We start from the raw sequence: 14479 nt of genomic DNA on the forward strand, positions 1-14479 counted from the left end.
ATCGTGGAGTTTGGTCTTATCCAAACTTCTGATATCTATTTTGTGTCAATTCTTGTTACTTTTATTATTATTATTATTATTATTATTATTATTATATTATGTTGGACAGGGGACTGAATTCATTCTCTTTCCATTCATCCAATGGGATATTTCAATTCATCTTTTTTCCGTCTCTCTGCTGTCCCCTTGATGGGATGTACTGTGTCAGAAACTTGACAAGAGCCTGCAGGTGGGATTCAAAGTCCTGTATCTTTCTTTTTGGAAATCTGTTCCAGATGTGACCATAATTTTACATCTTTCACTTTGTTTTTAACTCTCCAATCTGTCACTTCATGTAGAAATTTAGTGGTAAATAATTTCGATAATCACAAGTGAAGAAAGTTATTCCATCTTACCAGTTTCGGTCATCTCGCTTAAGCTGAGCTGAATCTGCAGCTTGGGATGCCTCCCTATCTCGAATTTTCAATAAGGGAACCTCCTTAAGAGAGATTATCTGCGCTGTTACCGCGAATGCAGTCGAGTTCAATGAATCTCAGCACCACTGCCGCATCTTGGCATTAATACTTGTGTGTGTTTGGGTTGGGTGTGTTTGTCTCTTTGTTTTCTTTTAATGTTTGCTGTGGCTAAATGTGGACACGTTGGTACAGAGGTCACCGAGGAAACATTCTGAATTTTGTCATAGCAGCCACCATTACCACTGTTGCCAATTTTCCTTTCAGCAGCACCTGAGCCGTATGGTGGGAAATGCTCCAAACCAAAGCGTCAGCTTGACACAAACAGAAGATTTTCGACCCAAACGGGAAACCATGGTAATGCTTACCTGTTGTGTTTGAACTGAAAAGCGTAGGATTATTTTGCAACTAATGATTTGAATTAATGTAGTTAAGATGGAATTAATAGAAAACAAGAGAATTAATATTTTTAGCCAAATTTCACAGAAAACAGTGGTTGGGAGCTTACTCTGCTGCACAGTCAGCTGCCAGCACACAAACAGCCCATTGCCTTCTATCGAGCGCTTGCACAAGCAGGGATAGAAGAGGAGATTGCACTACGGATTTGTTTAATTGAACAGCAACTGCTGCCTTTGGGAAGATTTTCAACACCAGAATATTGACTTTGTTCCAGTGCAGGGTCCGTGGCGGAATCGCCTCCTTTGGCAGATCCGTGAGCGGAGGAAACGCTGCAAGGTTCCACACGCTCCATAAAGCACTGGAGCAAGTCCGTGTTTAACACTGGATGTGTTCCAGAGATGATGTGGGGTTCACTGGTGCTCCCGTTGATACTCCAACTGATAGAGTATTTAATTCACATACCAGACTTAGAGAGTCTTTCCTGAAATTGCAGCTGGAATTAAGAAACAATGTCTATGTTTATTCGACAGACAAATGTTCTCCGGGATTTTACAGCGCACCACGTTGGAGGAAAAGAAATGCACGTGAAAATGCTCACTGTAAGTTTAAAACAACCGTTCGGGTCACTGCTCAAGAGAGATTTTTATGATTATGTTTTTCTTTTTTTTGTGCAAAAGCAACATCTCTCCCCACCTAGAAAATGTGAAGTTGGTCTTAAAGCTGTTGCTGCCAAAATCCACCAGGTTCTAAGCAATGCTGAGCCATTAAAGAACAGAGAACAGCTCGTTTGTTTGCAGACATGTAATTTTGGCTGGATGACTCACCCGAGACGCCTGATGTTTTACAGCATCGCTGATATGAAAGCAAAGCATTGGAGTCTGTACCTCATGGCCCTTGGAGCAATGGTTCAGTTTGAAGGCTGTTGAGCGCTGCCCTTTCTTGAGTTCATCGAGCAAGTTTTATTTTAGTTCCCTCTCCACTGGGGGATCTCCAAAGCCGCCCCTGAGCTCCCAGCAGAGGTGACAGCAGCGGGGACGCAGGCGCTGGTCAGCCCAGCCCTGCTGGGAGATCCCTGGCCCTGCTGAGCTCGCCTGTGTTTCGCGGCTTCAGGCAGGCGCAGCCTCCCGCTCTTTCTCACAGCAGAGCGGGAATCCCAGACACAGCCATAAGGGCCCAGAGTTTCTCGCAGGCCTGTGTTATCTAACACAGAGGTTCTGCTCATCGGGCACACGGGGTCAGTAGGACAATTGGTGTGACGTGTGTGCTGTTCTACAGACAGGTGCAAGTCACTGGAGCGTATTTACATTCAACCAACCTCCTCGCCAAGCCTTCTGCTCCATCCCCATACAGGTGGTCCCGTGGGTGTTTGGAGAGCACGAGCTTGCTCTGGGAGATCGGTCCAGAGCGGGTGGCTCAGGAAAGTGCAACTTTGTGACTTTGTGTTCCAAAGCCCAGGTGACCCAGCGGTCAGTTCCAGTTCACCCGGGCAGTTCCCTGTTCTGTATGGGGCCTTCTGACTCCAGCCCGAGATACAAATTCTGCTGAGGCACCGCACAGATACAAACAACCCAAAACCGCCTTGTGAAACCCTCCAGCAGCTGTGCTGCTGCATTTGGGCTCTTTGTGCAAGCACCAGATCTGCTGGGGAAGGTTTTAGAGGAAAAAACTAGAGCAGCACATTTCCAAGCACGGGTGGATTACAGTAGGATGATTGGTTTTCCCGTTGCTTCTAGAACTGCTGAAAGTTTAATTTTTAAAACGTTTCTGGAAAAGTATATAGGTTTGCTCTAATACATTCTGCACAAAACGTTATGTACATCTGTTTTTACAGAGGAGCCAAGAAGCCTCGGAAGCAAATAACAAAGGAGAAGGATGCGTAGACATGAGAAAGAGATGAAATGAGTGCGTTAGTTTACAAGAAAATCAGCTGGAAAATCTAAAGATGAAAAAGCAGCAAATTCAAAAACTGAGATGCAGGAAGGGCACTGTAACATTTCAGAACTGATAGAAGTGGAAATTTAAAAAGTATGCTCTGTGTGGTCGTATATAAAGGTCTTCAATACATTTTATCTGTTTTGAAAATTTGGTAATTTAAATTATTTTTACAGACTGTTTTTAATGCACAATTAATAAAAGGAATAGGAACTATCAGTTTGACTTTGGGCTTTCAGGGGACTTTTAATGTCACCAGCAACACCCATGCATTCTAGAAAGGAATTGTTTCCGTGCGAACGCCAGGGCCTTCGATGGTTCCGCTGTTTGCTGGGTGCTCGAGGGCTCAGTCGGAGTTTGATCTTGAGCTTGTGCCACTTTAGCAGGGCAGCAGAACCGCGCGATGAACTAAATGACCTGTGCAACAGAACTTTCAGAGTTAACTGGAATATGCTTGACACACACTTTAAAGCGTAAAATATTTGATTTTTACCCCAATCCACAAAAGGGCTGCAACTCCAGGCCTGTCAGCCTGACCTCGGTGCCTGGCAGGGCTGTGGAGCAGATCATCCTGAGTGCAATCACACAGCACCCTCAGGATGGACAAGGGATCGGACCCAGCCAGCACGGGTTTAGGAGGGGCAGGTCCTGTCTGACCAACCTGATCTCCTTTTATGATCGGGTCACCCACCTGGTGGACGAGGGGAAAGCTGTAGACGTGGTCTATCTGGACTGCAGCAAAGCCTTTGACACTGTCTCCCATAATGTACTCCAGCAAAAGCTGGCAGCCCATGGCTTGGACAAGCGCACTCTCTGCTGGGTTCAGAACCGGCTGGAGGGCCGGGCCCAGAGAGTGCTGGGGAACGTGGCTGCATCCAGCTGACCAGTCACCAGTGCTGTCCCCAGGGTCACTGTTGGGTCCAGTCCTGTTTAACGTCTTTATTGATGATTTAGATGAGGGCATTGAGACCATCATCAGCAAATTTGCTGCTGACACCAAGTTGGGAGGGAGTGTGGAGCTGCTGGAAGGCAGGAGGGCTCTGCAGAGGGATCTGACAGACTGGAAAAATGGGTTCGATTCCAATGGGCTGAAGTTCACCAAGGCCAAGTGCCGGGTGCTGCCCTTTGGCCACAACAACCCCTGCAGCGCTCCAGGCTGGCACAGAGTGGCTGGAGAGCAGTCAGGCAGAAAGGGACCTGGGGGGACTGATGCACAGGAAGCTCAACAGGAGCCAACAGTGTGCCCAGGTGGCCAAGAAGGCCAATGGTGTCCTGTCCTGTACCCAAACCAGCGTGGTCAGCAGGACAAGGGCAGTGATCCTTCCCCTGTGCTCTGCACTGGGGAGGCCACACCTGGAGTGTTGTGTTCAGTTCTGGGCCCCTCAGCTCAGGAAAGAGATTGAAGTGCTGGAGCGGGTCCAGAGAAGAGCAACAAGACTGGGGAAGGGACTTGAGCACAAGCCCTATGGGGAGAGGCTGAGGGAGCTGGGCTTGTTCAGTCTGGAGCAGAGGAGGCTTAGAGCTGAGCTCAGCACTCTCTAGAACGACCTGAAGGGCAGTTCTAGCCAGGGGGGATTGGGCTCTTCTCCCAGGCACTCAGGAACAGGACAAGGGGGCAGGGGCTTCAACTCTGCCAGGGGAAATTGAGGCTGGAGATGAGAAAGCAATTCTGTGCAGAGAGAGTGGTCAGCATTGGAATGGCTGCCCAGGGAGGTGCTGGACTCACCGGCCCTGGAGGTTTGTAACCTGAGATTGGCCATGGCACTGAGTGCCATGATCTGGTGAACAGACTGGAGTTGGACCAAGAGTTGGACTGGATGATCTCTGAGGTCTTCTCCAACCCAGGCAATGCTGTGATTCTGTGAATTATCTCCAGTTTTAAGAAAAAAAAAAAACTAAAGTGTTCTTCTGGGTGAGGATGGACCAGGCTCGGGATCAGTACCAGGGGTGCTGCAGGAGCAGGTGTCTCCCAGCACGGACACACCGGGGGGACCTGTGGACCTCAGCACCCCTGGGCCCCACCATGGCCCAGTTCAGCAGCCCTGGGCCCGAGGGCTCAGCGCAGGGACAGCCCCACACCCAGGGGCAGAGCGGTTCCTGCTGCTGCCCCGAGGGTCACCAGCCCCAGGCAGCCCTGAGCCAGAGCGCAGGTGTCTGAGCTGGGCTGGGCTGAGCTGGAAGGGGCTGGAAAACAGCTCATCGGGAGGAGGCGATGGGAGAAGGTGCCGTGCGTGTGGCACCGGGGATGAACTGACACCCTCAGTTTGGTATCTGGATCCGTGCTGGGCTTGCACATGGACTAAGCCCCAGCTCAGAGCACAAACTGCTGCTCCCAGCCCTGGGTGCCAAGCGCTGGTCCTGCTCTCCCCTCCCTGGTGCAGCCCGAGTGCACGACTGCCCTGCCTGCTCCTGCCCTGGGGCCTGGGGAGCTCGGGTGAAAAGGAAAGACGGACTGGTGTGGGCATGGGATCTCTTAAGTGTCCTGGGATTGCTTTGCTAATCTCTCTGTAAGGGTTCCTGGGCTATTAAGTCCATAGGTACCCAGAGAGGCAAATAAGTCCAGGAACCAACTTTCCAATTAAGGTTGCCTTCTTACAAAAAAAGACACTTCCATTTTCTCATCAGCAACAGACTGAAAGATGGCAGCTGAAGCAGCTTCTGCTTCTTGTGAAAACAGGTAACAACAGATGGTTCCACCCAGCTGATCCTTAGTTGCTTCCTGCACAGGAAACCTGTCCATTAATTCCATCTTTAGTGCACAGGAAGGGCCTTGCTGATGTTCCTGTGTAGGCAGCGAGTGTGTGGATGTCAGGCTTTCTGCAGATTTGTTACGGAGCTTTCCTGTTTCTTTTAATTAGGAAAACCTTGCTGTGGACTCCTGAAGTCTCCTATAGGCTGGTGGGTTTAGAGAAGGACGGGGAGCTCCAGCGAGCTCAGGGAGGACCAGGCAGCACCACAGGCAAAGCAGACGGGAACTCCACTGGGTGAACATTAATGGAATTTATTGACAGATGGAACCGGCACCTCTCCCCCATCTTTGGGCGGATCCCCGTGCACCCTGAACCAATACAGGCAGGTGTAGTCCGGGTGGCCCCAGTTGCTCAGCACTTGCAGCCTGATGTAATTCACGACCCCAGGGAGCTCGTTCTGCAATGACAAGGAGAAATGAGTCGCCTTTTCCTCTCTGGCCCGTGAGCACTGACAGAAGCGCCGCAGCGACGGCCTCGATCAGCAGCTTCCTTCCTGCTGCCCCGCGGGGGCTTTTGAGCTGTCCTGGCCAAGATGTTCTTATCCTGCTCTACCCCATTGGGCCACGAGAACAGCAAAGGAAGAAGCAGCGACCACATGGCTCAGCAAATACACTGGAAAGCTCTCACCTGCTTTGGGGCACAGGCTTCCACAGTCAGAAGACCCCGTGCTGGGGTCACTATAACGTCTCGTTGCCTTCTCTAGAAAGCCATGGAAAGAGAATGGCCTCCCTGTCTCTGGTCATTGCTTGGACCAACAGAACCCTCAGGAAGCCCAGTATTTCTGGTCTCTAACTGGCAGACCAGCAGTCGTGCATCCTACGGGATGTGGCTGCTTGTGTGCACTTGGGGTCCAGACAGTCAAGCTGGTTCCAGCTTCAACTGTGGTGCTTCTAAGCACTAAGCACCCAAAATGAAAGAGAAGACGGCAGCGCAGGCATCCGCCTCCAGGAAGTGAAAGCAGAAGAAAGGCCAGCGTGGCACACGCTCAAGGACAGGGCTGCCTGTACCCTTTGGCAGGGAAGCCTCTGACCATTCAACTGCATTTCTCCTCCTCTCCTACAGTTCCCCTCCCTCTGTGTCCCCGTACCTTCAGCTGGAAGGTCTGGCTGGGATTCAGCGCCGCCAGGAAAGTGAACTGTCCCAGGAACGCTCCCTGCTCCTCGCGTTCTTCCTTGAAGCCCTGCAGAAAAACGGGGTGGAGAAAACAAGAACGTCTGGTGCACCATGGAAGACCGAACTTCAGCCGGTGAAGTACGGGGTTATTTCAGCTACGTGGTCCAAGGACAATGAGCACAAGGACAAGACCTGAAGCTGCAGGGGGCAGCACGTCACACTTGCCTACTCAACGAGTCCAGGCTGGCAGCCAGAAAAGGAGCAGACGCTCCCAGGGAGAGGGAGGTGACCTGGGGATCACAAATGCCACTGGGGCTGGAAGCCAAGAAGGTCTAGGACACCTGTTGAAATAATAAAAGAGATAAAATGAATTCAAAAGATGGTTTGTAACTTATGGATGTAATTCGGAATACACAGGAATGCTAAGCTACAGACTCACGGCAGCCACACTTCTTGCATCCTGCTCTGGTGTTGTCCTTATTGCCACCTGAAAGAGAAAATCTCATCAATTTGATGTTGCTAAGCAGAACTCTCAAGTTTCTTTTAAATCTGGCCTAACAAAGTCACCATGCAGACAGGAGTTATCACTTCTCCGGATACTAAATACACTAAAATCTCTTAAAAATAACTTAAAGAAAAGCAAACCAGTGCATTTCTAAGGTCACTTTTCTGTGCAGCAATTTATCAGAACAAATTTGGCGACTATAAACGGCTATGGATCATTTAGTTTTACATAACTTATTGCCAAATCCCCACTTGATTCATTATGACCTTTCCATTATAATTTTAACAATTATTCAACTTCTCTGAAAGCTTATGCATTTCTTCAGTTACAGTATGAACACAGTAACAGCTGTGACACTCCAGTGATCCACAACAAGTGTACTTATAAATTATAGCAGTGCGTGGGTGCTGACAGACATTCAATGGAAACTCTGAAGTAATTGACATTTTAATTGCAAGACTTGTCTTAAAAAGGCAATTAAAAAAAGATAAATAATCACTCCTGAAAAGTGGCAAAAGACAGAGAGAAAAATGTTTTTAAAAAGCGAAACAAATTGCGAAGTGATTCTGAATCCAGGAAACGTGGCACCAAATACAAAGAACTAATGGGTGCAAGAAAGTAAATGTGAATTAGAGTTAAAAGAGTAACAGAAAAGCGTGGAGATAGCGGATCAGAACAGTACAAACTTCAGTTACAGAAAGTGCGCAATTTTCCCATCTGAGCCCACAGTTTAGTTAAACAGACACAACAGGACAGGACTCTGAAAAAGAGAAACCCCAGAGACCCATCCTCAAAACCAGATTGGTGGTATTTTTACCTTCTGAGCCTGTGTAATGAAAGTCACAACTGAATTTCCAAAATAAACAGGTGCCTGTCCTGGTTTTGTTAAAAAACAAGTTTCTCTTGTAGTGAATTTCCCTGTCAGCGAAAGCTCCATATCAGCTGTGTTTTCCTGGAGAACCAGATCCATGTTTTGGTGAACACAGCAATGGGATGTGAGGTTATTGATAAGCACGGATGGACATCTCATGAGAGGGACAACGAGAAACAGGTGACCAAAAACTGACCAAGTGTGTATAACATCCCATTCACGTGAATACTTCATAGAAAAGTGGGAGATCACGAGGATCTCGTCCCTTTTCCCTGTGGTGACATTAGGAGAGGACCTTGCGAGTCGTCCCTGCGAGCTGAGGCCAGTGACAGACTGAATCCAGCTCCGGTTGCTGCAGAGTCCACTCCAGGACTTCGGGTGCCTGCTCTGCAGTTGCCGGGACTTTCAAGATTGGTTTTGTATATTTTGTATTATTTTCTCTATTTTATCAGTAGCATTAGTAAAACATTTTTAATTTCCCAACTCTCTTCTCTCTGTCCTCCTTTCCCTCCTGATCGCCTGTGCTGAGTGGGAAGGGCAAAAGGGGGAAGTGGGGGGAGAGGGGTTTCACAATACATCTGCCAGGGTTTGATTGTCACCCCACAATCTAAACCCTCGACAGTGCCCTTCTATCTTCAGCTGAACAGAGTATGAAAAAATCAGTGCCTTCAACAGTTATATACAGTTTCCTGAATAACTAGGTCATTTATGTAAATAAATAATTAAGCAAACATAACAAGAAACCCATGACGGAAATCAGAAAACCAGAAAGGGGGTACATCATCTCCAATAATTTAAACTTTGATTTACTGAGACAAGCACTGTCTTCAGAAAATTTTACTCAAAATAACAGAGAACCCTTCAAACCCCAGGCTGGAAAACTCACTTGAAAACTTGGACAACTTACTGGTCTATGCCATGAAGAGTGCTGGAAAGCTGAGCAATAACAATACATACGCTCCATTATAACACATGGTTTTCTGCCATCATCTTCAGGGTCTATAAACTCAGCAGTGCTTAGGCGCATGTTTTACGGCTGTCTTTTGAGGGAAATCCAGGAGAGTCAAGGAGGTAAGGAACACGGAAGGAAATGTCAAGAAACAAGGAACAAAAGTACACCTGTACCTTGCAATGTCATGTCAAAGAAATACTCAAAACAGTCAAACGCTCCTCACGTCTCAGGATCAAGAAAGAACGATGAAGCAATGGCTGTATGTTGGTCTAACGTACATCTACACCCCTTGCAAACAGAGCAGGTGTTCCTGCTTGTCCTGCCTCCCCACCATTCTCAGCAGGTCTATTGATGCAATAATCTAGTGGGACACAAACAATCCAGAACAAAAAACGGCAAGGAAAACCAAGCCTAAGAACAACCACCACTCTTTGGATCCAGCTTTACAGAAGGTGGCTTATACTAACAGGCGACAGGAACACAGCACTTGGTCCTCATCCACCCGAAACGCTGCGGAGAGGCCCCGCAGGCCTAGAAGGGAGCGAGTGCACGGCTGCGCTCAGCCCCTGCCCGCTTCCCTCAGCCCGCTTCCCGGCCTCCCTCCCGCTACCGCAACGCCGCCTGGTTCAGAGCCCCGGCTGTGCCGCCCGGAGCAACGCTTCTCCACGGCAGCCCCGGGAAACGCGCCCGCCCCGCCTCTCGCTGCACGCGCGGCCCCGCCACCTTCCCGCGTCATTTTCCATCGGCCCGCCGCTTATTTCCCCTTTCCAACACGCCAGCCGTGGGCCCAGGCGGCCACTGAGACTGCCGGCCCCGCAAACCTGGCTGGGAGCCCCTTACCCGGCAGCGCCTCCGCACCTCCCGCCGCCGTCCTCGCCCGGACTGGGCTGGCGGCGCCGCCTCTCCCGCCGGAAGGCTTTGCCCGGCGCACTCTTGGACCGTACCTCTCACAGGGAGGACGGGGGACCTCAGCACCGGGCGGGAGTCACGGGGAGGGGCTGCAGATGTCTGGAGAAGGCTGCAGGTCTTTCTGAAAGGAAGTTGTTCCTCAGTGACTCCCGTAGAGACTTCAAACGGGGACTCATCCCTTCGTCCTTCTTCCTTCGTCCTGGCTTGGGCAGCCACCTCCCCACCTCCCTGGGCTGCGTAGATGCGTCCGAGATGGCGGGAGGTTCGGAGGGGCGGGCAGCGTTGCAGGCGAAGCGTAACCGGCTGCCGGGCCTGGATGGTTGGTCCCCTGCTGGGACTCGCTTTTCCCCACCATGAGCAACATCTGCATCCAGGAGCCCCCCACCAACGGCAAGGGGGCTCGCCGGGGGCAGGGGCTGCCGTGGGCGAGCCCAGGCCGGCGGGGGTGAGGGAGCTGCGCTGCCCCGCAGGGAGGGGGCTGCGGGCGGGAGCCGCTGCTGGCGCGCGTGCGCGGGGCGTGGGGCGCGGGGCCGCTCGGGGCGTGGATCGCGCGCTCTGCGAGGAGCCGGGTGCGGGGGTCGCGGTGTGCACAGGGGCTGCTGCTGAATGGTGCGGGGTGTGAAGGAATTGCGTGTGGCAGGGCTGGGGGAGGTGAGGAGGACACGGGTGTGGTGGTGGCGGTGGTGTCCGCGTTGCGGGCCGGTTTGAATAGTTTGAGGCGGTGCAGCCCCTGAAGATGCGGCCTGAGGCGAAGGCGGTGTGTGCTGTGTGGGGCCATGGCACAGCAGCCCTTGAAGGGTTTCGTTTCCTCTGTTCTTGACTGTAGCCTAAGTTCTTCATTTTAATATGATCTTTCATTTGATTTAATGGTATTGCTCATGCGAGAGGTATAATGCCTTTGGAGATTTAAGGCAGAATTGTGTTTCCTATGTTGCTTCATTATGGAAGCGATAAAGGGTATCTAGGTTTCTCTCGTGTGTCGGGTACCACAGCTTATTGGCCTCAAAGCCTTGCCATGTGTATCGATCCAGAACTGCATCTTAGGAACTGGCAATGCTGTCTGGGATAACAGCAGCTGCCTGGCACATTCGAATGTCTGCTGCTGTTAGTAATGTAAGGAGTTCAGAAGCACCGGTTTAACTTAGCAAAGATATTATTTGCATAGTGACAAAGTTACTATAAAACTAATGATGTATTTATCTCTATAGGTTTTGTCGCAGACAACAGCAGGAGATATAGATACAGAGCTATGGTCAAAAGAAGCACCAGAAGCACGTGGAAATTTCATCCAGCTTTGTATGGAAGGCAATGACTGAATGGGATAGGAGTTGTTAAAATTATTTTATATTCAGTGTTGTTCTCTTCGTGCCTTTTCTGTAAAATAGAGGTTATAACTATGGTTTAACTTTAATATGTTGATGAATTTATCTCTATTTAGTAAATATTGACTAACATTCAGACAATGTTTTTTAAGGTTATTAAGCAACCCAGTGAAAAAAAATCGATTATGTATACCTGAAGAGTTGTATGTCAGAGGCTTTGGGGAGGTTCATTTTCAGCAAGTGTTTACAAAGTCTAACCGCTTCTTTAATGTATGTATGAAATGGCGATGATAGAGTATTGGACAACCTCCGAAATTCTCATTTCTGTATCATCATTTTTACTTTGTTTTTCTTTTTGTGCTTCTCATGTTCCATTTGCTGTAGTTTTTTTGTTGATGGAAGCTCTGTAATGCTCTTTGCAGTGGGTACAAGAACGAGAGTCTAAACTGTGTATGCTTCCAGTTCTGTTGGACAGAAGCCAACATATTGTGACTGAGTGGTTCCAAAAGAACGTAAAGAAATACTTTTGAAAAATTCTTATAGATGGTTTTTTGTCTTAATTACATTCTCTGGATGCGTGTACATTTGATGCCTTTTTGAGCCATCATATCTTGAAAATACGGTTTGTTACTTGGGTGTTGCTCTGTTAGAGATGTTGCATTTTTAATATATTTTTTCTGTTTTCAGAGTTGTCAGCATTGAAGAGTCTGTGAAAATTAATCAAGGCGGAATGCTTAAATTCCATCTTGCTGTTTTCAAACTGATGCTTTACTATCCTGATTGTTCTGTCTCAGGAATAGAGCATCTCTGAATATTAGTGGTTCATTCCAAAACAACGCATTACAGTTGTTTGAAGTTTGTACATTTAGCAGGACAAAAAGTTCTTTTAAAAGAGTGCATAGAATATGAAAGTAGCAGGCTTGAAGTTTATTGGCTGTTAATGAAATAGTACTTCAAGCTTTACTATGGCCCAAAGAGTTGCAGTGAATGGCATCCAATCCAGTTGTTGGCTGGCCACGAGTGGTGTTGCCCAGGGCTCAACATTGGGGCCAGTTCTGTTCAATCTCTTTATCAATGATCTGGACAAGGGGTTCGAGTGCAGCCTTAGTAAGTTTGCAGATGACACCAAGCTGGGTGGGAGTGTTGATCTGCTGGAGGGCGGGAGGGGTCTACAGAGGGATCTGGACCAGCTGGATCGATGGGCTGAGGCCAATTGTATGAGGTTCAACAAGGCCAAGTGCCGCGCCCTGCGCTTGGATCACAACAAGCCCAGGCAGCGCTACAGGCTCGGGGAACAGTGGCTGGAAAGTAGCATGAGGAAAAACTTCTTCCTGGCAAGGGCTGTCAGGCACTGGACCAGGCTGCCCTGGGAGGCGGGGGGGTCACCATCCCTGGAGGGCTTTAAAAGATGGGTAGGTGAGATTCCTAGGGACATGGTTTAGTGCCAGAGTTAGATTCTAGTTGGACTTGGTGATCTTGAGGGCCTATTCCAACCAAAATGATTCTATAATTCTATTATTCTATCCTGTAAATGTGTTTTCTCTCTTAAAGGAATTTTAATCTGCTTTCCTTTGGGGAAGAAGCTGAAGAAGAAGAAGAGGAAGTCAGTAGAGTCAGTCAGGTACTCTACCATTTTGCTCTTCTACTCAAAATTACTTTTTTTTTTTGGCATGTTTATGAAATGCTTTAAAGTTCATAAACTTGTTGCTATGTTTGAATTTTGAACAATAATGCTACTAGAACAATAATACTATGAGAAACTACTTCAGTTTTTATGAATCTGCTATTTTGACATGTTGCAAAACCGGAGGCTTTAAACTTTTCTAACTTTGAAGGTACCTTCAGTTATTGCACGGTATTTTCACATTTCCGTAAACATAATGTTTCACACTTGATGTTCCTGCTGTTTAAAGTTCATGGAGGTGATAGGTACTTTATTCTTCTTAACCTCCTTCATTACAAGAATGTGATTCGATGGTTAAATAGTTGAAGTTTGAAATAGATCATCTTGTTCGTTGCCAGCACATTCTTAGCTCCATTTTTGTATATCCATTCTGTGTGCAAAGTGAGGTGGTGTTATTGTAGGAAATACAATGCATTATTGTATTGCATTCCCAGAACTAAGGTCGCATAGGTAGGTTTTGATCCAACGTTTCCTAGCCTGACTTTGCCACTTAAATAATGTTGGTTTAAACATTTCTGTCTCAAGTTCTCATTCACATTTCTACCGCTGACCAAACTATTACAGTAGAGCTCCAGGCTTTCTAACTTATTTGTGTGGTTTGGGTGCCTGTCAGCTTCAGTTAGTGCTCAGACTACTTGGTGCTGAGTCCTGTAGCAAAATAAATGGAAAAAATCATCCTCAGCCCTAAGGATTTAGGTAAAATAGAAAAGACAACAGTGAACAGAGTGATAGAGAATATTACAGTGAGACAGTATCGCTTAGGATGATAGTAGAGATTTATTGTAACGGTAGTTTTAACTACTTTTCTTTGTTGTTTTGTCAGACTAAGTACACTCGTTTACCTTAACGTGTTCACCTGCAGTTCTGCTCTTAGTGTGTGTCTGGTGTTAATATTGCATTTAACTTGGTTGCTTTGATGTTCTTCCCTTTCATACCAAATACTTGCTTTTCACTTTAAAAGGATCTAAATAGAACTTCTCTTTCATGAGAAGCCTAGTTTCAGTGTTTCGTGCTGTCTTCAAATCAGTCTTAAAATCTCATCTTCATATTTGTCCTGACTAAATTCTGGACTGGCTTCAGCTGGGAAAATAAGCAAATAAACTGTTCATGAAGAATTTGTGTTTGCTGTTTATAACAGAATGAAACCTTTTTTTCCAAACCTCATTGCTTGTTTCTAATATGTCTGGATCAATATCTCTATAGTTCTGGACATTATCTTAGTCTTGATTAAACTAAAGAATGTGGACTTCAGTACCAACTTTCGTTCTCTGTTTTTGATAAGAAAAATTGAAGGTCAAAGTTAATAACAGGATTCTTTGACATCTGCAAATCAGAATCCTGCTGTGAACGTTTGTTTGGTTGCCAGATGCATTGAGTCTTGCTTTTTTCCAGTGTAAGAAGGGTAAACTTTCAAGGACTGAGGGTAAGAGGAAAGTCTGCAAGTAGCTGACGAGTCCTCCAGCAGACCTGGGAAAAGGGAACATTTTCTATTAATGTTAGTGTAGGGAGGCTGAGGCCAGAGTTATCTAAGGAGTAAATGAGAGCACCGTGTATCGGGATGAAATTTGTACAGTGTAGAATAGTTTTGTG

General features: G+C 47.5%; 1 protein-coding gene across 1 annotated transcript; it reads right to left on the reverse strand.

The window, feature by feature from the left end:
- Positions 1-5768: 5768 nt before the first annotated feature.
- LOC136112353 (uncharacterized) lies at positions 5769-10745 on the reverse strand. Its single transcript, XM_071799088.1, has 5 exons — positions 9815-10745; positions 7086-7133; positions 6872-6987; positions 6621-6713; positions 5769-5930 (listed from the first exon to the last, which is right to left on the reverse strand). The coding sequence occupies exons 1-3, from the start codon at positions 10739-10741 to the stop codon at positions 6979-6981; spliced, it is 984 nt and encodes a 327-aa protein (XP_071655189.1). The 5' UTR covers positions 10742-10745; the 3' UTR covers positions 5769-5930; positions 6621-6713; positions 6872-6978.
- Between the last annotated feature and the right edge of the window lie 3734 nt (positions 10746-14479).

Source organism: Patagioenas fasciata, chromosome 25 (assembly GCF_037038585.1).
Source record: "Patagioenas fasciata isolate bPatFas1 chromosome 25, bPatFas1.hap1, whole genome shotgun sequence".
Taxonomy (NCBI): Eukaryota; Metazoa; Chordata; class Aves; order Columbiformes; family Columbidae; genus Patagioenas; species Patagioenas fasciata.